The 24,569-nt window shown below is 44.4% G+C and overlaps 1 protein-coding gene across 1 annotated transcript in view; it reads right to left on the bottom strand.

Annotated features, from left to right (window-relative positions):
* Positions 1–24,569, bottom strand: part of MAP3K15 (mitogen-activated protein kinase kinase kinase 15) — a 148,707-nt gene that overhangs the window by 60,733 nt on the left and 63,405 nt on the right. The window contains 1 exon segment of the mRNA XM_033202075.1: positions 5,023–5,193. Coding sequence (XP_033057966.1) covers positions 5,023–5,193 — 171 coding nt within the window.

Here is a 24,569-nt window from a genome sequence, read left to right as displayed (position 1 = left end):
AAAATACAAAAATCAGCTGGGTGTGGTGGTGCATGCCTGTAATCCCAGCTACTGGGAGGCTGAGGTGGGAGAATTCGCTTGAACCTGGGAGGTGGAAGCTGCAGCAAGCCAAGATCGCACCACTGCACTCCAGCCTGGGTGACAGAGCAAGACTCTGCCTCAAAAAAAAAAAAAAAAAAAGTCATATAGCAAAACAGTAACTTACACCAGGGAGGTTTTTTTTTGTTGTTAATAAGATTATAAAAGCCTCACTGATCGTATAAAATAGTGAAATCATCACGAAGTACACAAAAGAAATTTAAACTCAATTCTAATCCTACTCCCAGAAGATCACCACGATTTGATGTCCAGAGTGCAGAGGTGTAACCATAGTTCACTGCAGCCTGGAACTCCTGGACCCAAGCAATCCCTCCACCTCAGCCTCCCAAGCAGCTAGGACCACAGGTTTGTGCCATCATGCCCAGTTAATTTTTTTTTTCATTTTTTAAAACACAGGGTCTCACTCTGTCACCCAGGCTGGAGTGCAGTGGCACGATTATAGCTGCAGCCTTGAACCCCTGGGCTCAAGCGATCCTCCCACCTCGGCATCCCGAGTAGCTGGGATTGCAGGCATGAGCCACCCTGCCCACCTAAACCTTGTTTCTAAAGTTGGATTCTAATTATGCATTGAGTATTTTTTATTACATCAAAATGGCATCAATGGTAGGCCATTTCTCTGCAAGCTGTTTGCTTTTAACAATAGGGAGTGGTTTTCTCCTGTAGGAAGCAGTATTGCCAAAATCCTGGATCCCAAATAACTATAGGAGCAGTGGCAAAGTAAGGCCAGTGACAGCGATCTACTATATCAGGATAAGGAATAAGATACAAAATTGGAAATTTTATTTTATTTTTTTTTATTTTTTTTTTTTTTGAGACGGAGTCTCGCTCTGCCGCCCAGGCTGGAGTGCAGTGGCCGGGTCTCAGCTCACTGCAAGCTCCGCCTCCTGGGTTTACGCCATTCTCCTGCCTCAGCCTCCCAAGCAGCTGGGACTACAGGCGCCCGCCATGTCGCCCGGCTAGTTTTTTGTATTTTTAGTAGAGACGGGGTTTCACCATGTTAGCCAGGATGGTCTCGATCTCCTGACCTCGTGATCCGCCCGTCTCGGCCTCCCAAAGTGCTGGGATTACAGGCTTGAGCCACCGCGCCCGGCCGGAAATTTTATTTTTATACCAAAAGGTTAACAGTGACAAGTTCACTCTCTTCTTTACCCTTTTCTATACATAATAAGTTCATTTCTGTTCTATGAACAAGTATGAAAATTATAGGCAGGAAAAAAGAACTCAGTTAACGAAGTAACGACACAAATGTCTTTAAGTGGCACAGTTTATACCAAAGACTTGCTAGTAGTAATTTTGTCACTCATGTGACGGCAAGAGATTTCAACAACAAAATATTAATTCTTCAAAGGAGAAGTTATCATTGAAATCAGTTAAAATATGGCTTTATCAATTCTGAGGCATAACACAAATAGCCTCACACAGATCAGAGGACACCGAGAAAGTCCTTCCTACCTTAGTCAACAAAATTCAACCTTTTTTTTTTCCTGTGTGTTTTGGGAATTTTAAATTCTACCTCCTTCTAGATGTGACTGTTTTATTTTCTTCTACTATGAAAAGTTATATTGAGAAGAGGGCAGAGAGGGTTGCTTCTCCAGAAGTCAAGCAGGCCCAACTTTGGGGCAGAGAAGATCTGAACTCCAGGCAGGATTGTAGTCCCAGATTCACCACTAACCAACCCTGTGATCTTGGACCAGCTCCCCACCTCCCTGAGCCATATGCTCCATGTCTGCACTGGAGAGTGTGGGTTAGATGATATCCAAGATAGATCTTATCCACAGCCACCACGCCCTGAGCAGAAGACGAAGCTTCATTTGCTTCTGCACCTACCGCCACTACCTTCTGAAGCCGCTGGAGAAAAACTCCTAGGACTTTCTTGAAGGAGCCAAAGGCAGTGATTTTCTGACCTGGGGACTGAATTCCCAACCACCATAGTGGGAACACAGCTTTCTGTTTTGGCTTTACCAAACATTAACTTCCCTTCGATACCCTGAGTGACTCCTCTCCACCACACGGTGCATTAGGAACTACAGGAAATTTAAAAAAAGAAGATGAGGTCATTATGTTCCAAGAACTTACACTAGGGCGGAAGGGAATAAGATCTACACATAATTAGTAACAACAGAAGCAAGAATGTGGTATCTTAAAATCACACAAATTCAAGTGTAGAGGAACTCACAAAAGACATATAGGGCCATCTCACCTAGATACTTGAGACATGGCATAAAAATAAAGAGAAATAATCCCAGCAGTTTGAGAGGCCAAGGCAGGTGGATTGCCTGAGGTCAGGAGTTCGAGACCAGTCTGGCCAACATGGTGAAACCCATCTCTATTAAAAATACAAAAAGTTTGCCGGGCGTGGTGGCGTGTGCCTATAATCCCAGCTACTCAGGAGGCTGAGGCAGGGGAATTGCTTGAACCAGGGAGGTGGAGGTTGCAGTGAGCCGAGATCACACCATGGCACTCCAGCCTGGGTGACAGAGCGAGACTCAGTCTCCAAAAAAAAAAAAAAAAAGGCAAGAGAAATGAAACAGCAGTGATTTGGAAAGGGAACCTCAGCATAGAAAACAGCAGGAACAGAGACAGGAGTCTGGAAAACTCCTTAGGAACTACAGTTTAGTTGGACACACACCAGGTAGTGGAAACAGGGCTAGAAGTAGGTTGGAGAAAGTGTTCAGGACACTAGAATGGTGATCTGAGAGTTTGAATTTTTACAGAGTAGGGAGCAGGGAGCCACGGTGGGTTCTTGAGGTTTAGGAAGAATAAGTTACAAATCTGTGAAGGATAGACTGAACAGACAGCAAGCCGGGAGTCTACTTGGGTGCTGTTAGAACATTCCTGGCAAGAAAAAAAAAAAAAATGGCAGTGACTGGGGGCAGTGGTGATAGGAAAGGATTGGCAAGCAGTGAAAGAAGGCTCACAGGAGGGCTGCAAATGGGGCCTGACTGGACGGGGAAGCAAGTGAGTAAAATGAATCGAACACTGACCAAAAGTTTACACCCAGGAGGGTAGAGAATAGTAGTAAGAAAGCAAGACATTGAAAGCCATACCTTGTGGAGAAGAGTAAATGACTTCAGCCTTCAAAATGTTGAGTCTGAAATACCAGCATCATCTTGAGGTAGAACAGGTGGGCAAAGTGGGGAGGTGTAAGGCCATCACTTAGGATGTTGGGCTGGAGAGTTCCAGCTAAGGGTCCCTAGGTGTGAGAGTGGCTGGGATTGCCAGAGAAGTAAGTGCAGATGGAGAGAAGGTGGGGAGGACAGAGCCTCCTGTGTGTATGAAAGGAAGAGAGAGAGAGAGAGAGAGGAAGCAGTTAGAAATGAATGAAAGCAGAACAGCAATGTCAAGAGCTCTTACGATGGAAATGAATGATGTGGGCCTGTTGGTTCCACCTTCAGAATATATCCTGCATCCAACTTCTCAACATTTTTATCCTCACCACCCTGGCTCAAGCCACCACCAGCTCTCCCCTGAATTACTGCTATATTCTCCTGTTCCCTGCTTCTGTCCTTGTCCCTGTGATAGACTGTTTAATGGCCACAAATTCCTCCCATTGCAATATGCATGCACCTCTGCAATGCAACTTTGCTATTCCTCCTAGCCAGAGGTAGAGCATATTCCTCCATCCTTTTGAATGTGGGCGGGCCATGTGATTTGCTTTGACCAATAGCATGTGGCAGAAGTTAACCACGTGTGAGTTCCCAAACCTAAGCCTCTAGAGGCTTTGCTGCTCCCTTGTTCACTCTCTTAGAGTTCTGCATACCAGGTAAGAATGCTGGTCTACCAGGATTAGAACCACATGGTGGAGAGCAGAGGCACACCATCAGTAGCCAACACCAGTTGCCAAATGTGTACAGGGTCATTTGGATCTTCCAGCCACACCTGACCCTACAGCTGACTTCAGTTTTATAAGTGAGCCCAGGTGAAGCCAGCAGAAGAAGTGCCTGACAAAGCCACAGAATCATGAAACATCATAATCATTGCTGTTTGAAGCTGCTAAGTTTTGGGTTATGCAGCAAGTGATAGCTGATACACCCCCTAAAATACAGTCTTTGCATAACAGTGAGTACTCCTGTTAAAATGCATGTCCGATCTTGTCACTCCTCTGCTCAAACTCTCCATTTGATGTTCCTTCTCACTCAGAGCAAGAAGGTCTTGCCCCTTCCTGTTTCATGTTGCTCTCCACCCATCCCTTGCTTACTGCTGACCATCCTGGAGTGTGCCTGGCATGCTTCATCCTCAGAGTTTCTGCCCTTGCTGTTCCCTCCGCCAAGAACACTTTCTCCAGTTATCCAGTTACCTGTGAAGTTCACTCCCTTATCACTTTCCTATCTTTAGGCACCTTCACTGACCACCCTATTTAAAATTGCAGACCACCCTTCAGAGCCCTCCTTTATCCCCTTCCCTGCTTAACTTTTCCCCACAACCCTCACATGACATCCTACATGTGTCGCCTTCTTTAACTTCCCTCACCAGCAATGCAAGGCCCCCAAGGGCAGGATTCATGTCTGTTGTGTCTGTATTCCTACCACCTAGAAAAGTTTCTGGCACACAGTAAGCCATCACTGAACACTGTTAAATAAATGAACGAATAAGTGAATGAACGAACAGATCACTGGGGAAGATGATGCCCTGGTGGTAGGGGACAAGGTTCTGGAAGTGGGAGCTCGGAAGGATTGTGCTGGGCCTCCTTCTTGGCCCTTAAACAAGTGTACCTGTGGGAAGAGTGTGACCAGCAGGAAACCCTGTTTCTCACGGTTTTCTCTCAAAAAGGGAATCTGGAAATTCCCAGACCACATTTACTACAAATAGTTGCTCACTGCCAGCAGACAGACATATACATAAGGAAGAGATGCACATCCTCAGCCTGTGCGATTCTGTTCCTTGAAGAGATGCATGTGCTGATAACTCAGGCTGAGGGTTTACCACTCAATGGCGCTGTCTCGGCTGGTGTCATCTTTGCAGTCTGAATCCAAGAAGGTGTCCTTGTAGATCCTCCCACACAGGCAGAACATGTCGGGGCCCGGGTGATCACAGCTCTGCAGAACCTGGAGCATGACCTGCAGAGCCTTCTCACGGTCACCTGTGCTGTTTCTCCTGAAAGACAGATGTTATAAGGTCACAAATGAATGAATCAAGACAATGGAACAGAGGCCAGGTGCAGTGGCTCACACCTGTAATCCCAGAATTTTGGGAGGCCAAAGTGGGTGGATCATTTGAGGTCAGGAGTTCGACACCAGCCTGGCCAACATGGTGAAACCCTGTCTCTACTAAAAATACAAAAAGTAGCCAAGTGGTAGTGGCCCATGCCTGTAATCCCAGCTAATTGGGAGGCTGAGACAGGAGTATCACTTGAACCCAGAAGGCAGAGGTTGCAGTGAACCAAGATCGCGCCACTGTACTCCAGTCTGGGTGACAGAGTGAGACCTATTTAAAAAAAAAAAAAAAGACAGTGGAATATACATGCATTCATCGTGCTGAAAGACACGTGCAAGGATGCCATACTTCAGCAGAAAAATTATTGTTTTCATTTTCCAATGTAGTCACTGCTTAAGATCCACACCGATAAACCTTATACAATTATACTCAGTCCCTACTTCATTCTATCTCAACAACTAAATCATAAGGAAATGAAAAAATAAGCAAAGGGGAAACCTATATAATAAAAAAGACTTAAGAGTCATATCAACTAAATGCAACATGCAGACTTTGTTTGGATTGTGATTCAAACAAATCCACTAAAAAACATATGAGGCTGGGTACAGTGGCTCACACCTGTAATCCCAGCACTTTGGGAGGCTGAGGCGGGTGGATCACTTAAGGTCAGGAGTTTGAGACCAGCCTGGCCAACATGGTGAAACCCTGTCTCTAACAAAAATTAGCCAGGTGTGATGGCAGGCGCCTGTAGTCCCAGGTACTTGGGAGGCTGAGGCAGGAGAATGACTTGAACCTGGGAGGCAGAGGATGCAGTGAGCCAAGATTGTGCCACTACACTCCAGCCTAGGCAACAGAGTGAGACTCTGTCAAAAAAAAAACAACAACAAAAAAAGGAAAGACAATTGGGAAAATTTGAGCACTGAAACTGAGAAATTGTTAATTTTTAGGTATGATAATGTAAAACCTAAAAACTGTTCCTTTTTAGGTACGATAATGTAACCATGCCTATGTTTTATCAGTGTCCTTAACCTTTTTTTTTTTTTTTTGAGACAGTCTCGCTCTGTCGCCCAGGCTGGAGTGCAGTGGCACGATCTCAACTCATTGCAACCTCCACCCCCTGGGTTCAAGTGATTCTCGTGCCTCCCTCAGCCTTCCAACATAGCTGGGATTACAGGCGTGCGCCACCACACCCAATTAATTTTTGTAATTTTAGTAGAGACGGGGTTTCATCATGTTGGCCAGGCTGGTCTTGAACTCCTAGCCTCAAACGATCCACTCGCCTTGGCCTCCCAAAGTTCTGGGATTACAGGCGTGAGACACCGTGCCCAGCCAAGTGTCCTTAACTTTTAAAGATACACAGTGAAATATCTGTGGATAAAACGGTATGTCTTTGCTTTGTAATAAATCCAGCATTGGGGTGTAAAGGAGTGGGTGGGAGCAAAGGGGAACAAAATTGGCCATGCAATGATAATTATCAAAGTGGATATGGGGTAGATGGGGGTTATTATTCTGATGGTTAATTGTATGTGTCAGCTTGACTGGGCTAAGGAAGGCCAGAAAGGTAATAAAACGTTATTTCTGGGTATGTCCGTGAGGGTGTTTCTGGATGAGATTAGCATCTGAATCAACAGTCTGAGTAAAGAAGCCCACCCTCACCAATGCAGGTGGCATCATGCAATCCACTGAGGGTACCAAGAGAACAAAAAGGCCAAGGAAGAGTGAATTTTCTTTTTTTGAACCGGGAAATTCATCATCTCCTTGGACATCAGAGTTCCTGGGTCTTGGACCTTCAGGCTTCAGGACTTACCCCAACAGCAATCCCTGGTTCTCAGGCCTTTGGACTCAGAGCAAATCACACCACAAGCATTCCTGGTTCTCCAGCTTGCATGGGACTTGCCAGTCTCTAGAATCACCTGGGGCAATTATCATAATCCATCTCTTCCTCTAGATCTCTATACATCCTATTGGTTTGTTCCTTTGGAGAACCCTGCCTAAGACAATTATGCTATTTCCTACTTTTAAATATATTTGTGATTTTACATAAAAACAAAAACAAAAAAGGTACCCATCCTGACCCAAAGATTCCACTTCTAGAATCTGTAATATGTACATCTTTTTTTCAAGAATTTTTTGAACAAAGACGTTTGTTATGGCACTGCTTGTAATAGTAAGGAACTGGAGATGACTCAGATGTCCATTAACGGAAGAACAGCAAAATATATTTTGCAACAACCAGACTACAGAATAACGTAATCATTATAAAGGGGCAGATCCATGTGTAATTACCCAGAGGAACATCCGTAACAGTAACATTTCATGGAAAAAACCTGAACTAAATGAAAAGCATGACCCAATTCTTTGAAATAAACACTATTTACATGTTTATGTACATAGACAAAAGTCTGTAAAGATACATATTAAAATGTTCAGAAAATCATTGCTGGGATTTATACAAAACTGGGTATATTTTATTAATAACCATTCTAACAAATGAATAAATTATTCTTTTTAATTTCTTGGTAATAAGATAGGCTTTTTATTTTTTATTTTTTATTTTTTTTTGAGATGGAGTCTCGCTCTGTCACCCAGCCTGGAGCGTGGTGGCACAATCTCAACTCACTGCAACCTCCGCCTCTCAGGTTCAAGCGATTCTCCCCCCTCAGCCTCCGGAGTAGCTGGGATTACAGATGTATACCACCATACCAGCTAATTTTTGAATTTTTTTTTTTTTTAAGGAGAAATGGAGTTTAACTATGTTGGCCAGGATAGTCTCGAACTCATGACCTCAGGTGATCCACCCGCCTCGGCCTCCCAAGGTGCTGGGATTACAGGTGTGAGCCACTGCGCCTGGCCACAATAGGCTCTTTTATGTTTCCTTTCCTGAGGACGTGCACCTCAAAAACTACCGCATCATCCCAGATGTCAAATTAGTACCTAAAACAGCCAGACTTTCTCAACTGGGGTTCCATGACAGAATTAATCCCTGGAAAAAATTATTTGATTATCTGAGTGACTTTTCTCAGTGCTCCCAAGGACGGTACGTAGCCAGCCTCATTCTGGATGCAGAAGAGAAACTCAATCGTTTCATACAATAGACGCCAGCGGGCATTAGGACTTAATTGTCTTGTGGAACCCAACCTGAGTGGAAAAGGGCTAATCTAGACACTTGGCCACCTTCTGGAAACCTGCAATAATTAAGCCTGTATTTTGACTCGGACTTTTTCCATTTTCTACCTTGATCCTGTTCTAACATATTTTATCTTTCCTCTTTTTGTCATATAGAATCTAACTGAACTAACTGAATCTAACTGAACAAACCAGATCTCTTGTTGCACAGCCATTGTATAATATTCTTTAATTTTTAAGAACCAACACAAACCAACTCAAATTTACTAGAGCATTTAAATAATATCTAATGTCTGTGGCAAGAATATGAAAGATTGAAACTTTAATGAGGCACATTTCCACATCTGTAATTAGCCAACTTTTGAGGTGTGAAATATTCATGATTCTGAAAAGAATGCACTAAACTCAATAAACTCACTTAAATGCCCTTTTTTTTTTATCGCCCAGGCTGGAGTACAGTGGTACAATCTCAGTTCACTACAGCCTCAACCTCCCAGGTTCAAGCGATCCACCCACCCCAGCCTCCCAAGTAGCTGTGACTACCGGCACGTACTACTACACCTGGCTAATTTGTGTATTTTTTGTAGAGACAGGGTTTCACCATGTTGCCCAAGCTAATGCTTAATTACTGATATGAGCTCAGGTTTGTTTGGATTTTAGTTTTTTGGACCAGTTACATCAAGATTTCCCTTGAATTTTCTCATTAACTTGAAATTTACCCTGTTACTCGAAACAAAAGGTCTTTTGAGTATAAACAAAACAAAAATCAACATTTGAAAAAATTAAAAGCAAAGAGATTTTCAGCTTAAAAGCCACTGTAAGACAGGTGTTAAATAACTAAACCCTTTAGTGGTTAATAATCAGCTTTTGGATCTGCTTATCATTTTCAGATCGCAAGGTATCCAAGAACGAAGCCTACAGATAAAAACTCCTATGTTGAATCAGTCAGCAACATCTGTTTCTGGCAATTAAGGCTATTTCACAATTAAGAGAAGGAAACTCTGACAGTGGGTCTGACTCTGGCTACATATTAGAATCACCTGGGAGGCTGGGCATGGTGGCTCACGCCTGTAATCCCAGCACTTTGGGAGGCCAAGGCGGGCAGATCACCTGAGGTCAGGATTTCGAGACCAGCCTGGCCAACATGGTGAAACCCTGTCTCCACTAAAAATACAAAAATTAGCTAGGCATGGTGGCAGGCGCCTGTAGTCCCAGCTACTGAGGAGGCTGAGACAGGAGAATCACTTGAACCCCCGAGGCAGAGGTTGCAGTGAGCCGAGATCGCACCATTGTACTCCAGTCTGGGCAACAAGAGGGAAACGCCATCTCAAAAAAAAAATAAAAATAATAATAATAAAAAGAATCACGGGGGAGCTTAAATCTGAAGACCCAGACATCAGTGCTTCTCATGCTTGACTTTCTGAGTCAGTAGGTTGGCATCATTGCTAAATCCACCGCTCCCTTCTCACTCCTTGTCCTATCTCACATACATATGCATTTGACAACCGTGCACTCCTTCCTCCTTGGACTACTTTCATCATTTGATTTGCAGGACACCACACTCGCCTGATTTTCTCCTACTTAGTCCATCTCTCTGATCTTTTCACATTGGAGTATACCTTGGCAGTACCCTCGGACATTTCATCTTTCTTGGTTACTACCCTAGATCCCTTGATCATCCATTGCCATGACTTTTCAAACCATCCATATTCTGATGACTTCCAAATTTCTATCTCCAGCCCAGGCCTCTTCTCTAAAATCCAGACTCACATATCCAACTGCCTTCTCAGCATCTCGTTTGCATGTTGATACCTCAAACTTAACGTGTCCCAAATCAAACTTTTTTTCCCCCCTCCCTGAGACAGAGTCTCACTGTCACCCAGGCTGGAATGCAGTAGTGCATTCTCAGCTCACTGCAACCTCTAAGTTACAGGGTGAAGAGACTCTCGTGCCTCAGCCTCCAAGTAGATGGGATTACATGTGTGCACCACCATGCCCAGCTAATTTTTGCATTTTTAGTAGAGACAGGGGTTAGCCGTGATGACCAGGGTGGTCTTGAACTCCTGGCCTCAAGTGATCTGCCCACCTTGGCCTCCTAAAGTGCTGGGATTACAGGTGTGTGCCACCATGCCCGGCCCCAAATCAAACCCTTCATTATCCCGTCAAACCTGTTCTACAGTCTTCCCCTTCTTGTCAAATGGCCAATCCATTCTTCCTCTTATTCAGGCCAAAAACTTTGCAGTCATGTTTGGTTCCTCTAACACCATTTATTGGACCAGGAGATTCCATTGGCTTTTATTTCAAACTATATCTGAAATTGACCCACTCCTCATGAAGCCCACCCTTACCACTCTGGTCCAAGCCATGTCATTTCCTGCTTCCACACCTTCTAGTCTCAGCACAGAAGTCATAGTGATCCTCTACGCTGTAAGGCAGGTCATGTCATCCTTCTACTCAAAACTCAAAAATGGCTCCCATCTTAGAGCAAACGCCAATTTTCTTTCAATGGCCTGTAAGGATCTACAAGATGTGTTCCTAATTATTTCTCCAACCTCATCTCTTACCACTCCTGCGCCCGGATCACCTACTGTGCTCCAGCTACACAAGCTTCCTTGCTATTCCGCAAGTTGATCCCTCTACCTGAAATGATCTTCCCCCACATATCACATGGTATGTTCCCTTGCCTCTTTCTGATCTTTTCTCCATGCCACTTTCTAGTAGGTGTGGTCTTCTCTGAGCACTCAACTTAAAACTGCAATCTTCCCACCCTACTTACTGGCCACCCTATCACCCTAAACTGTTTTAATACATTTAGTTTTTTTTTTTTTTATTCTGTCTCCCCATTTTAGAATGCATGCTCCAAGAGGGTAGAGATTTTTGGGTCTGATTTGTTAACTACTGTGCTTAGAACTGGATTTGGCACAAAGTAGGTGATCAATAAGCATCTGTTAAATGAATGACTGAGCCGAGTTATGTAGTGACATGGAGAGATCTCTAAGCATTGATTACTAAGTGAAAAAAACAACAGAATACCTCCTGTGTGGTCCTATAGTTTAAAAACTCTGCAGTATGACATATTTTCACGGTATGTAAATGCATAGAAAATTGTCTCCAAGAATATACACCCAACTGACAAGAGAGGTTACTTCTGGAATATGGATAGGACAAGAGATTAGAGTTCAGAGGGATAACTGCTTTAAATGGATTGTTTTTCAGTTTTTCACAGTAATATACAAACATATTCATCTATTATTACTTTTGTTTTTTTGAGGCAGGGTCTTGCTCTGTTGCCCAAGTGGAATGTAGTGAGTGGTGTGTTCATGGCTCACTGTAGCCTCAAGCTCCTGTGCTCAAGTGAAACTCCTGCCTCAGAGTGCTGGGAATACAGGCACGCACCACCACACCCAGCTTTTATTTTTATTTATTTATTTATTTTTGGTAGAGACAGGGTCTTGCTATGTGGCCCAGGCTGGTCTCAAACTCCTAGGCTAAAGTGATCCTCTTGCCTCGGCCTCCCAAAGTGCTGAGACTGCAGGCATGAGCCAACACACGTGGCTTCATCTATTACTTATGCAATAAAACGCACAGAATAAAACACAACACTGGATTGGGAATCATATAGAGCTAGATTCTGGTTATTTTCACACCATTTATTACCCATTTGAATTTTGAGCAGGGCACTTAGCCCTTCTGTGCCTCAGCCCTTCACCTGAAGTGTCTGACTTTGCTTACCTCAAAGCACTGCCATGAGCTATGGGTCTGCCAGAGCATCGACTTGCCACCAACCATCCTGTCTCCCTGGCCCTCTTTTCTACACTGTGTGTCTATAAGAGGAAATTCATAGGGCAAGAGACAGAATCCCAGGAAATCCTCCTTCTAAGCCAGCCCTGAGCTTTCACACACAAAAGGTCTCATTAGATCAGCGTCCTTTCTAGGATACAGTTTGTGTTGGGTCACCTGTCAAAAACCTTACAAGAGACTTCTGCTTCCAATCAAGATGTAGAAGAACTCCTGTAGTGACAATAAAAACCCAAACAAATATAAAAATCACACTGAGGTCGGGCACAGTGCCTCATGCCTGTAATCCCAGCACTTTGGGAGGCCAAGGCAGGTGGATCACTTGAGCTCAGGAGTTTGAGACCAGCCTGGCCAACATGGTGAAACCCTGTCTCTACAAAAATAAGCCAGGTGTGGTGATGGGTGCCTGTAATCCTAGCTAGTCAGGAGGCTGAGGCAGGAGAATTGCTCAAACCCAGAAGGTGAAGGTTGCAGGGAGCAGAGGTCGTGCCACCAGCCCTCACTCTCCCTTCTTGCTCCCTCTTACCACATGAGCTGCCTGCTCCGCCTTCACTTTCTGCCATGAATGAAACCTGCCTGAGGCCTCCCTAGAAGCTGAGCAGACACCAATGCCAAGCTTGTACAGTCTGCAGAACTGTGAGCCAATTAAACCTGTGTTCTTTATAAATCACCCAGTCTCTGGTATTTCTTTATAGCAATAGAAGAACGGCCTAACACAGGGATATAATATTCTATATCTTGATTGTGGTGGTAGTTTCATGGGTGCGTTTATTTGGCCAAAATCATCAAATCGTGTACTTAAAATTTTAGTTTATTGTATGGTGGTTTTTTGAGACAGGATCTCACTCTGTCACCCAGGCTGGAGTACTATGGCATGATCATAGCTCATCGCAGCTTTGAACTCCCAGCCTCAAGCAATCCTCCCATCTCAGCCTCCTCAACAGCTGGGACTACAGGCATAAACCACCAAGGCAAGCTAATTTTTTCTTTTTTTTCTTTTTTTTTTTTATAGACAGGGTCTCACTGTGTTGCCTAGGCTGGTCTCAAACTCCTGGCCTCAAGTGATCCTCCCGCCTTGGCCTCCCAAAGTACTAGGATTAAAGACATGAGCCACAGTGCCTGGCCTATGGTATGGAAGTTACACCTCATTAAAGCTGACTTTAAAAATACTAGAAAACTAAGCAATAGTTCTGATAGTGTCCTACGGGGGCAATCACTGGTGTCTGCCCTCAGATGCACTCTTGGCCTTTCTGCACCCCTGCTTTGTGTTACAGGGGAGCTGACTCCTCTAGGTTGCTATGCTCAGCTGACAGCAACCAGTGGGAGGCACTAGGGGCAGAGGGTGAGGCCCTGGAGGATGGGAAGGAAGAAGCAGCCAGCGCAGTTTCTCCCTTTTTCTTGCCACTCCAGCAATAGCCGCATCTCTGTTAGACCAGCTCCCACCAGGCTGGCTCACAATTGTTCCAGGTGATCCTGGCATCTGGGCTCTGGTAATATCACCTCTTCCCTGGGTCCCTCCAGCCAAGGGGTGATAGCAGCTTCCTGCTGATGCGAACTTCAGGGCTGCCTCATCATTTCCGGTCTGGTTTGTCAGCTCTTCTTTCACCTGTGTAACCAATTTCCTACATTGTTTCCTCTATTTTAGTATATGTGCTGCCGAAGCAAGCACATAAGTTTCCTCTATTTTAAATACCTAGAGTGGTCTTTGTTTCCTGACTGGACCCTGACAGATACACACCTACCACAAGAAAGCAGGTGCCCTGCTCTGGTCAGATGCCTCGTATTTACATACATGGAAGGGAACAACTAGAGGCGACCTGTGTCTTAGTGTGAACAATGTTCAGAGCCAAATAAACGCACAAACCCAAATGGTTGTTTTTCTACTCTACAAATAGGACCCAGTTATGTATCAGGCACAACCACCATGAAATCATCCACCCTAGCTGCCATCATCCCAACCTTTCCCAGTCTCCTGGGATCGCAAAGCACCTCCTGTGAAGGCCCGGCTCTACAGTGGGCTGACAGGCCCTCTGATGGGGCTGAGCATTTCCCAGGCTGGCTTTCCCATTCACACGAAGGTAGCAGGAGCTGAAGAGTGGCCTTGCCTGAACTCTCCGTTCTGCTCTGTGACATGTCACCAGGAATCTCCACGCTGACAGATCCAGTTAAACTCTACTCCTTATTTGCAAATTGTAGCAGGGTCACCAAGCCCCATTTCTTTTTGTTTTCCTGGGCACACAGCCAGACCACATTTCCCAACTTCCCTTGAAGTGAGATTAGGACACGAGACTGACTTGTGGCCAATGAAACATGCAAAGAAGTTATAAGCATCACTTCCTGAGCAGGCTCCTACAACCCTCTCTAGTATAGTCAAAAGTGCAAACAACTCAAATGCCCATCAATTGATGAATTAATGAAGTGTGGCCTATCTGTACAATGGAATATTAAGCCATAAAAAGGAATGAAGTCCTGACACATGCTACCACATGGATGAACCTTGAAGAGAGTATGCTAAGTAAAGGAAGCCAGACACACACAAAATACATACTATATGTTTCCATTTATATGAAATGGCCAGAATAGGCAAAGCCAGAGAGACAGAAAAGAGACCAGTGGTTTCCTCAGGCTAGAGAGTGAGGCAGGAGAAGGGGGGGTAACTATTAACAGGTTGCCAAAATGGATCAGTGATTGCTGAGGAATGGGGGAGAAGAATTGAGGGAAGCCAGGAAGTGGGGGTAACTGGTAATGGGTATGGGTTTTTGGTGGCGGGGGGAGGATGATGAAAATATTCTAAAATTGATCGTAGTGATGGTTGTACAACTCTGAATATGGTAAAAAACAAAACAAAAAACAAAAAAGCCACTGACTTGTACACTTTAAATGGGTTGTTCTTTGGGTCTCTGAGACAGGGTCTGGGTCCGTCGTCCAGCCTGGAGTGCAGTGTCGCAATCTCACTGCAATCTCCAACTTCAGGGCTCAAGCCATCCGGAGTAGCTGGGACTACAGGCATGTGCCACCACGCCTGGTTAATTTTTGTGTTTTTTGTAGAGACAGGGTTTTGCCATGTTGCCCAAGCTAGTCTCAAACTCCTGAGCTCAAGTGATCCACCTGCCTTGGCCCCGCAAAGTGCTGGGATTACAGGTGTGAGCCATTGCATCCGGCCAAAATGGGTTAATTGTATGATATGTGAATTACATCTCAGCAAAGCTGTTCCAAACACAGACACAAAACTTCTCTAACAAGTCACCATGCTCATTTCCTATCATCTGGCTGAAAGGAGATCTGAGGATCCAGGAGAGGGCAGAACTTCAGGATGCAAGGAGACTGAGTTCACCAAGAAATCACCTGAAGAAGGGACTGCCCAGCCAGGATACATCCACATTGGAACAGTGCGTGAGTGACAGGAAACTTTCATCATGTTTAGTCAATGAAACTGTGGGGCTGTTTGTTACAACAGTTACACTAGCCTGAATAATACCCAAGCCAACACCACCGAGGCGGCAGGGGTTCCCTCGGTCAGGAAGATCTGTTCCCCTCCGACTTTTTATCACATCCCTTTTTTAGCAGACACCCGGGATCTCACGCCAGGAAGACTTCCATCACCACTGACCCTGACCTAGCCCATGCAGACCCTTCTACTTTTCTGCATTCCCTGCTTTGAGCCACACCCTACTTCAGTGGTTATCTTTGGGTAGCGGTATCACCGGTAATTATGTTTTTATATTTTTCTGTATACAATGAGTATGTCTGACTTGGATGTTTTTAAGCAGACTCACATATAAATAAAGAAAATGCAAATACATTTACTTTCTACTACCAAACTTTTTTTTTTTTTTTTTTTTTGAGACAGAGTCTCGCTCTGTCGCCCGGGCTGGAGTGCAGTGGCCGGATCTCAGCTCACTGCAAGCTCCGCCTCCCGGGTTCACGCCATTCTCCTGCCTCAGCCTCCTGAGTAGCTGGGACTACAGGTGCCTGCCACCGCACCCAGCTAATTTTTTGTATTTTTAGTAGAGACAGGGTTTCACTGTGGTCTCGATCTCCTGACCTTGTGATCCGCCCGCCTCGGCCTCCCAAAGTGCTAGGATCACAGGCGTGAGCCACCGCGCCCGGCCAACTACTACCAAACTTTAAATTAACTGTAGCACCCAGACACTCATTATGTGGTTCTCTTCTAATACTATACCATGGTTGATCATTAGTCACTCTTCATTCACTTACCCATTCAACTTTTTTTTTTTTTTTTTTTGAGGCAGTGTCTCACTCTGTCGCCCAGGTTGGAGTGCAGTGGTGCGATCTCAACTCACTACAACCTCTACCTCCTGGGTTCAAGTGATTCTCCTGCCTCAGCCACCCAAGTAGCTGGGACTACAGGCATGTACTACCATGCCTGGCTTTTTTCTGAGACGGAGTCTCACTCTGTTGCCCAGGCTGGAGTGCAGTGACACAATCTCGACTCACTGCAACCTCCACTTCCCGGGTTCAGGTGATTCTCCTGCCTCAGCCTCCCGAGTAGCTGGGATTACCACACGTGGGTTAGGGGTTCGCCATGTTGGCCAGGCTGGTTTCAAACTCCTGACCTCAAATGATCCACCCGTCTCAACCTCCCGAAGTGCTGGGATTACAGGCATGAGCCACTGCGCCCAGCCTTTTTTTTTTTTTTTTTTTTTTGAGATAGAGTCTCAGTGTGTCACCCAGCTGGAGTGCAGTGGCACAATCTCAGCTCATTGCAACCTCCGCCTCCCAGGTTCAAGTGATTCTCCTGCCTCAGCCCTCTGAGTAGCTGGGATTACAGGCATGTGCCACCATGCCTGGCTAATTTTTGTATTTTTAGTAGAAACGGGGTTTTACCATGTAGACCAGGCTGGTCTCAAACTCCTGACCTCAAGTAATCCACCTGCCTCGACCTCCTAAAGTGCTAGGATGACAGGCATGAGCCACCGCGCCCGACCCCATTCAACAAATCTGTATTGAGTGCCTACTCTGTGGGCGTCACAATGTTACTAGGCACTGGCTATATCATGGCCTCGTATACACCATGGCCCCTGCCCCCCTCAGGCTTATAGTACAGCAGGAGGGATGATAGGTATTAAACAAGTAATACAGAAATTGAGGGCTACGAAGGGAAACAACAAGCACTATGAGAATGAGTAACAACAGGAACATCCTTTCCAGACCTGGTATTCTTTGCAACATCAGCTTTTCTCAGAAAGAGACATTGAAACTGAAGGATCATCAGCTTCAGTCTGGTAAGCAGTGAGGGAAAGAGTATTCTGGGTGGGGGAACAGCATATGCTACCATCCACAGCTGAGAACAGCCTGCTGCCCTAAGACTGAAGGCGGATGAGAGCAGCTAGAGAGGAGCAAACCAGGAGGCACAGGCCAGGCCACATGAAGTCATTTCTATTCCTCTTATGCCAAGTTTCTCAAAGGCTCTGCCTAATCAAGGAACTTCCTACCCCAAAGGACTCAGGAGCTATTCCCCAGGTTTCACGTCACTCCAAATGGCTTTCCAGATTCTAGCTCCTCCCAAGAAGCCTTCCCCCAAATACCCAAGGAATAGCTATTTTTCCATAAATGTGCTCCACTTACCGGGCCGTCCTCACACCCCCAACTGCACAGGAAAACTAGCACATGGGTAGTTCCTTCGTGTCTCCTAAATCCTTTTCTGTGCATTCCTGCCATCCATGAATAATCTCCCAAGGGCTGGCTGCTGGTCAGAACTTCCTTTCATCTGACTTGCTGAGCAACTATTCTTTAAAACGTCAAGAAAAGTGGCATTGTTGTTAAAATAATATTTAGTGCATGTCACCTAAGATCACCACGAGACCTATTCTGATGTGCTGCTAAGTGTCTAGGTCATTTTTCATAGGAATTTTCTCATCTCATACAGGTCCTCTGATGGTTATCACTGATGTTTCCTTTGGCTTGATGGCAGAGCCAAGATCGCCATCTGTTCTTAAAGGGAGGCATCACAGGAGAGTTTTCTCTCTGCAGTGATTCTCCTGAGCTGCTGTGAGGAGAAGCCAAATCTATGTGTGCAAATTCCAGAGATATGCCACTAAAACTTTTCTGCCTGCTCAGAATGATATTTGTTGGCCGTTCAATCATGCATTAAAAAAACAGAACCACTTCTGAATAAAGAAACATCTCAAGGAAAAATCTTCAATACAGTAGCCAGGCAACTATGGCATCAATACCTCCGGTAACAGATCTCAAAGTATACATATTTTAGAACATTCCTGGCGTCTTCTGCAGAGCAAAACAAACTACAAGAAACTAAAATTACATTCTCCCCAGAATTCTGTACAAAATGGAACACAGAAAGACTCAGGAGCTCCCCAGAAACTGGTATTTCAAGGAAAACAACTGATCAGAGAAAGAAGGCATTCGAGATTGAAAACATCATCAACTCCCACAGGGCAGTAGGTGCGAAAGACACACAATGGCCTGATTGCGTCCCACTGGCACTCACCTGTGCATACAGGCTTGATGGCTCCTAGTGCCACTGCCATTCTCCCTCTCCCCACCACCCCTGGGAGTGTCTCACCCCGAGGGCAGCCCTCAACCAGTGATGGCTGAGAGTTAGTGGATAGGTCCCCAGCTTCCTCGTCCACTGTGTGAGAAAACTCTATTTGTTGTTCTATAGAGAATGTTCTAGAGAGCCTCCCCAAACTCCTCAACACTATAGAGCCTCAGTTTCCCATACACTGATCATCTGCTCATTAATATACCCTCCACTGCCTTTCTTTCTTTCCTGTCTCCCTCCTGAAACTTCCTAGGCTCACCTCCCAAACAAACTATCTGCCCGCAGATTCTTATCTCAGGGGCTGTTTTGGGGTTGAGGGAGACCTAGATTACGACTCTAGACGTATATTAAAAGTTCTTAAGAAAAATTAAGGGCCAGGCATGGTGGCTCGTGCCTGTAATCTCAGCACTTTAGGAGGCTGAGGTGGGTGGATCACTTGAGGCTAGGAGTTTGGGACCAGCCTGGCCAACATGGTAAAATGCCATCTTTACTAAATATAGAAAAATTAGCCAGTTTGGTGGCAAACGTCTGTAATCCCAGCTACTCAGGGGGCTGAGGCAGAAGAATTGCTTGAACCGAGGAAGCAGAGGTTACAGTGAGCTGAGATCGCATCACTGCACTCCAATCTGTGTGACAGAGTGAGACTCTGTCTCAAAAATAATAATAATAATAATAATAATAATAATAATGTGATGGAAATATTAAACTAAAATTGCTTTTAAAATTAATCAGCCAAAGGCCAGGTGTAGTGGCTCACGCCTGTAATCCCAGCACTTTGGGAGGCTGAGGTGGGTGGATCACCTGAGGTCAGGAGTTTGAGCCCTGCCCGGCCAACATGGTGAAAGCCCATCTCTACCAAAAATACAAAAATTAGCCAGGCATGGTGTCAGGTGCCTGTAGTCCCAGTTACTCAGGAGGCTGAAGCAGGAGAATCGCTTGAACCCAGGAGGCGGAGATTGCAGTGAGCTGAGATCACGCCATTGTACTCCAGCCTGGACAACAAGAGCAAAACTCCATCTCAAAAAAAAAAAAAAAAAAATTAATCAGCTAGCAACAGCAACAAAACTAGACAGAGACTACCTGAGGCAGCGGACAAATAGTTTGAGGAAAATTTGGCATTTGGCAGTGAAATAAATTGTACGTATGCCTTTTAGTTCTCTTAACCTGTGTTCTAACAAAATCTTTTATTGTTTAAGCAAAAACTCCTTTACTATAACGTGTTACTACGAAGCAAAGCGAGAAAGCACACAGAGTAGGTTTTCCTCTCCCCGGAACAGTGACATAATTGAGTTTACAACAACAAACAGGACCGACATAGATGGCTGATAGGATAAAGAATCCATCATAAAGCAAGGTCTTAAAGGATCTGTCTCTAATCGTTCAACTAATGATGCTTCAAGTTACAGACTCAGAACTTTTGAAAGGAGAGCAATATTCAAAATCATCTGGCTCAAATCACTCTTTCTCTTTTTAAAAAAGATGACTATAGGGTCTAGAAAAGTTTGGTGACCTGCCTAAGGCCATGCAGATAGTGGTGGAGTCGGAACCTGGCTCATGTCAGTCTCCTGTTTACAAAACCTTCAGTAACTACTCCCTAGGGACTACAGAACAAAATCCAAATTCCTTAGCTTATCAGTCAAGGTCCTCAACCCCTGGGGCCAACCTCCCTCCTCAGTCATCTATTTCTCCCTACCACCTAAACAAACCCTTCAGTCAGGCTGAACTGGACTGTTCAATGTAGTCAGAGCCCATCTTAACCTCTGGTCTCGTCAAACATCAACCACTGAAATACAAGGGGTGGCATCGGGTGAACTTGTAATCTGGCACCTAGAGTACAACTAAAGAGACACCCTGAACTGGAACTGGTACCCAGCCTACAGCCTTCCCTTACTTTTTTTAAAAAATTATTTATTTATATGTTTTAAACATTAATTAGGTAATTTATTTTTTAAAATTAATGATTTATTGATTGAGACAGCCTGGCTCTGTCACCCAGGCTGGAACGCAGTGGTACAATCATAGCTCACTGGGCTCATGTGCTACTCCTGCCTCAGTCTCCTGAGCAGCTGGTACTGTAGTTGTACACCACCATACCAGTTAATTTTTAAATTTTGTTTTGTAGAGACAGGGTCTTGCTATGTTGCCCAGGCTGGTCTCAGACTCCTGGCCTCAGGAGTTGCTGGGGTTACAGGTGCAAGCCACTGTGCTTGGCCCTTTTTTTTTCTTACCTTTTTCTTACCTTTTGTATGTCCACTTCTACTAATTCCTGGAAAGTAAAGTGACTTGCCCACACATACCCAGCTAGTTGGGAGCAGAACTGGGATAGAATACAGGCTGCCTAACTCTCAAACCAACACTTTCCCTACAACACAAAGTCCTTTCTTTACAAATCCTTCAACACAGGCATAAATGTATCCTCTCTGTATTGCTGAAATAAGAGCTGTGATATACCACAAAGTGTTCACACACACTGAACACAACTCTTTGGAATCTTAAGTGAAGCGTTATCCAGACTCACTTACTGATAATATTTCATCTAAAGTAAAATGTCAATTGCCATCCTGAATTTACAAGGGGGTTATATAGGGTTTGATTTAGTGGCCCTTCTGTCTCTTTAGAAACTCATCCACAAAAATCTGAAAGGCTGTGTCCCAGTTTCTCTTTACCAATGTCCTTATCTCAAGGACAACAGCGACGGGGATGAACGCATGTGAAGTCTCTCAACGTCCGCTCTAAGGTGGAGGAGGCTGAATCTACAGGAAAGTCAATGTTTCCCAAGCGGAACTGCGGCTTTTGTCATTTGTTTGAAATCCTCAGGCAGAGGGCGAGAAGGCAGCTTTTCCAGGGTTAGCGTCTCCTGAACTTCCAGTTTGGTCTTCCTGATTCAACGTGGCAACGAGGACTTCAGAATGCAGCTAACAGGGAATGTTCACATGCGATTGATTCAGAGTGCCAAGCGGAGGCCCTGGTAGCAACTTACACGTGTCAGGATTTCCCTCAGGAATGGTTAATAATTAATGGTTTACCCTGCATGTCAAAATGTATTACAAATAAATTCCCACTCCTTATGTCCTCAACTGATATCTGAGGCTGGTAACTGCAATACAGGCTACCACGAGCCTCCAAACAAGCAAGTGAGCAACTGGCAGGGCTGTTAACACTGTTAACCAATTTTCTGGATGCCCAGTCACAAAAGATATGTTAAAACAAAGTCTCCTGTATTTGACTTTACTGTTATGGGGGAAAAAATACCTTAAGCCACTGGAGGAAGTCTTCCCTGCCGCCGCCAAAAAAAATTATGCATGAGAAAAACATAAGGAACTGTGCTCTTAAATCTCATTGATGGCAAATTTGATGTCAGGTAGGGACAAATTTTATTTGAAAGTCCTTTACGCATTGTATTCATTAGTCTTAGCTCTCTCAGGGTTGCATTTTCTTAGGCTGATAGAAAACTTGATCATAACATTGTTTTTGGTTCAGACTATCATTGGAGATGACCTAACACTGGTGGTTGGAATTCTCCGGTGGGAAATAGAAGGGCAATTAACATTCATCCAGCATTATTTAGGCACTGGGCACTATGCTAAATATTTTACTTATGATATTCTTATTTAATTTTTAAAGCCTCAAATTAATTCCCCCCATTCCACTTTTTTTCACAGCAGTCCAGTCCACAGTTCTGTGGGTTGTAAACAGCAGAGCGGTTTTGGAATATTTCTCAAACATTCCCCAAGTTGAATGCTCTCTGGGTGACCAACAGCCAGTTAAGAGCTCTGGGCCACTTTCTGGCCACATTACAAGCATTTTTTCTTGCCTACTTTAAGCAACCATAATTCCTACAGACTAAGCCACTTGGCACTTGCCCTGTTGACTCTGTAATCTTTTTATGTAACACTAGGCTATCGCCCGATTAGATTAAGAAGTGTAAATGAGGGATAAATGGAGGAGATACCAAACTTTTATTAACTGCCTTCTAGCTGCCAGGGGCCATGCAGTCATTTGCATATGGCATATCTTATTTAGGCATCACCATCCTGGTTTACAGATGAACAAATTCAGGCTGAAGGAGTTTAATTAGCTTGACATCATATTGCTGGTGATGCAAATGTCAAAGTGTGTGCTTTCTCTATACCTCAATGTCTCCCTGTAAATCAGTGGTCTCAACCAGGAGGGATTTTTGTACCCTATAGGACATTTGCCAATGTCTAGAGACATTTTTGGTTGTTACAGTGGGCGAGGTGCAGGGGGAATGTTATTGGCATCTAGTGGGTAAAGCTGAAGGATGTTGCTAAACATCTTACTATACATAGGACAGCCCCCATGACAGAGTTATCCTGCTCCAAGTATCAATAGTGCCAACGTGAAGAAACCCACTCTAAATCAATCAACTTTGAATTTACCAAATTATCCCTTTTTTCTACAATACCTATATTCATATAACCCTGTCCCGTGCAAAATCGTCACCTTAGAGGGCCAGATACTTCTAACAATGTTCTTGTGCTAACAGCACTTCTATAAATTTCTCTTAAGAACTTTTTCAGAGCCAAAGGTAGGTTATTTTAAATATTGTCTGTGGTGGTGATCTCTGTGTTTGCTAGTAGTTTTGGTAGTTGGAAATGGTCAAAAGCTATCCCTCAAATCTGGTAGAAAAAAATATGGGTGATCAAGCTACACAGTAACAGTAACAGCTATAGCCAAGCACCTGCTTCGTGCCAGGAGTACTCCAAGTGATACTACATGGTACACTAATGTTCCAGGAGGTTAAGTGATTTGACCACGGTCATAACAATGAAGTACAGAAGCAGGAACCGGAACCCAAATCTGTCTTCAGAACACACTAGAATGATACTGACTTCCTATATGCCTTGAAAGCTAGCAATTCAAAATTAGCTGGGCATGGTGGCATGTGCCTGTGGTCCCAGCTACTTAGGAGGCTGAGGCGGGAGGATCACTTGAGCCCAGAATGTCAAGGCTGCAATGAGCCATCATCACACCACTGTACTCTAGCCTGGGCAACAGAGGAGAGGAGGAAAGGAGGACAGAAGAAGAGGGAGAGGAGAGAAAAAAAATAAAGCAAGCTGGCAATTCCAAAGAAAAAAATCCTCTCTGACTGATGCCATCATATTCTGAATAATGGCAGCATTGCCAAAATCAATGCAGACCACTGCAGTGAAATTCATTTGAATCAAACAAATTTACTTGTTTGTGTAAGTTCAGGTGTGTGTGTGAGAGAAATATACACATGTGTAATTCTTTATTTTTATTTTACCTTTAGCTCTGTTGGACATGAAAATGTAATTTTTTAAAAAATCACCTGTTAACTTCAGGCACCCCTCAGGAACCCTCTTCCTTTACACACAGCCCTTCTACTGACACATAAATAAGTTAGTAAATAAAGGAGGAAGACAAAAAGGAGGGAACTGAAGAAGGAAACAGAAAAGGAAGATATCATGGGCTCAAGGAGGTCAGTGAGGAGGAGTGAAGACAAAGCCCTTTGAGTAAACACTTTTTTAAAAAAGATAACATATTGGCAAGGCCATTGCTCAGAAGATAAGATTGTTCATTTATCAAGAAAAAAATACAACTGGCTTTTTGTTACAAAAAGTATACATATGGCAAGGATTTCATGGGTATGACACTGCAAGCACAGGCAACAAAGCAGGATTAGATAAATGGAACATCCAGCCGGGTGCGGTGGCTCACGCCTGTAACCCTGGCATTTTGGGGAGGCCGAGGAGGTGGATTACTTGAGGTCAGGAGTTCGAGACCAGCCTTGCCAACAGGGCGAAACCCTGACTCTACTAAAAATACAAAAATTAGCCAGGTGTGATGGCGGGTGCCTGTAATCCCAGCTACTCGGGAGGCT

This window comes from Trachypithecus francoisi, unplaced genomic scaffold (genome assembly GCF_009764315.1).
Source record: "Trachypithecus francoisi isolate TF-2019V2 unplaced genomic scaffold, Tfra_2.0 Lachesis_group6, whole genome shotgun sequence".
NCBI classification, from domain to species: Eukaryota; Metazoa; Chordata; class Mammalia; order Primates; family Cercopithecidae; genus Trachypithecus; species Trachypithecus francoisi.
The sequence above is the reverse complement of the archived record's forward strand: the minus strand, read 5'-3'. Positions and strand labels throughout refer to the sequence as shown.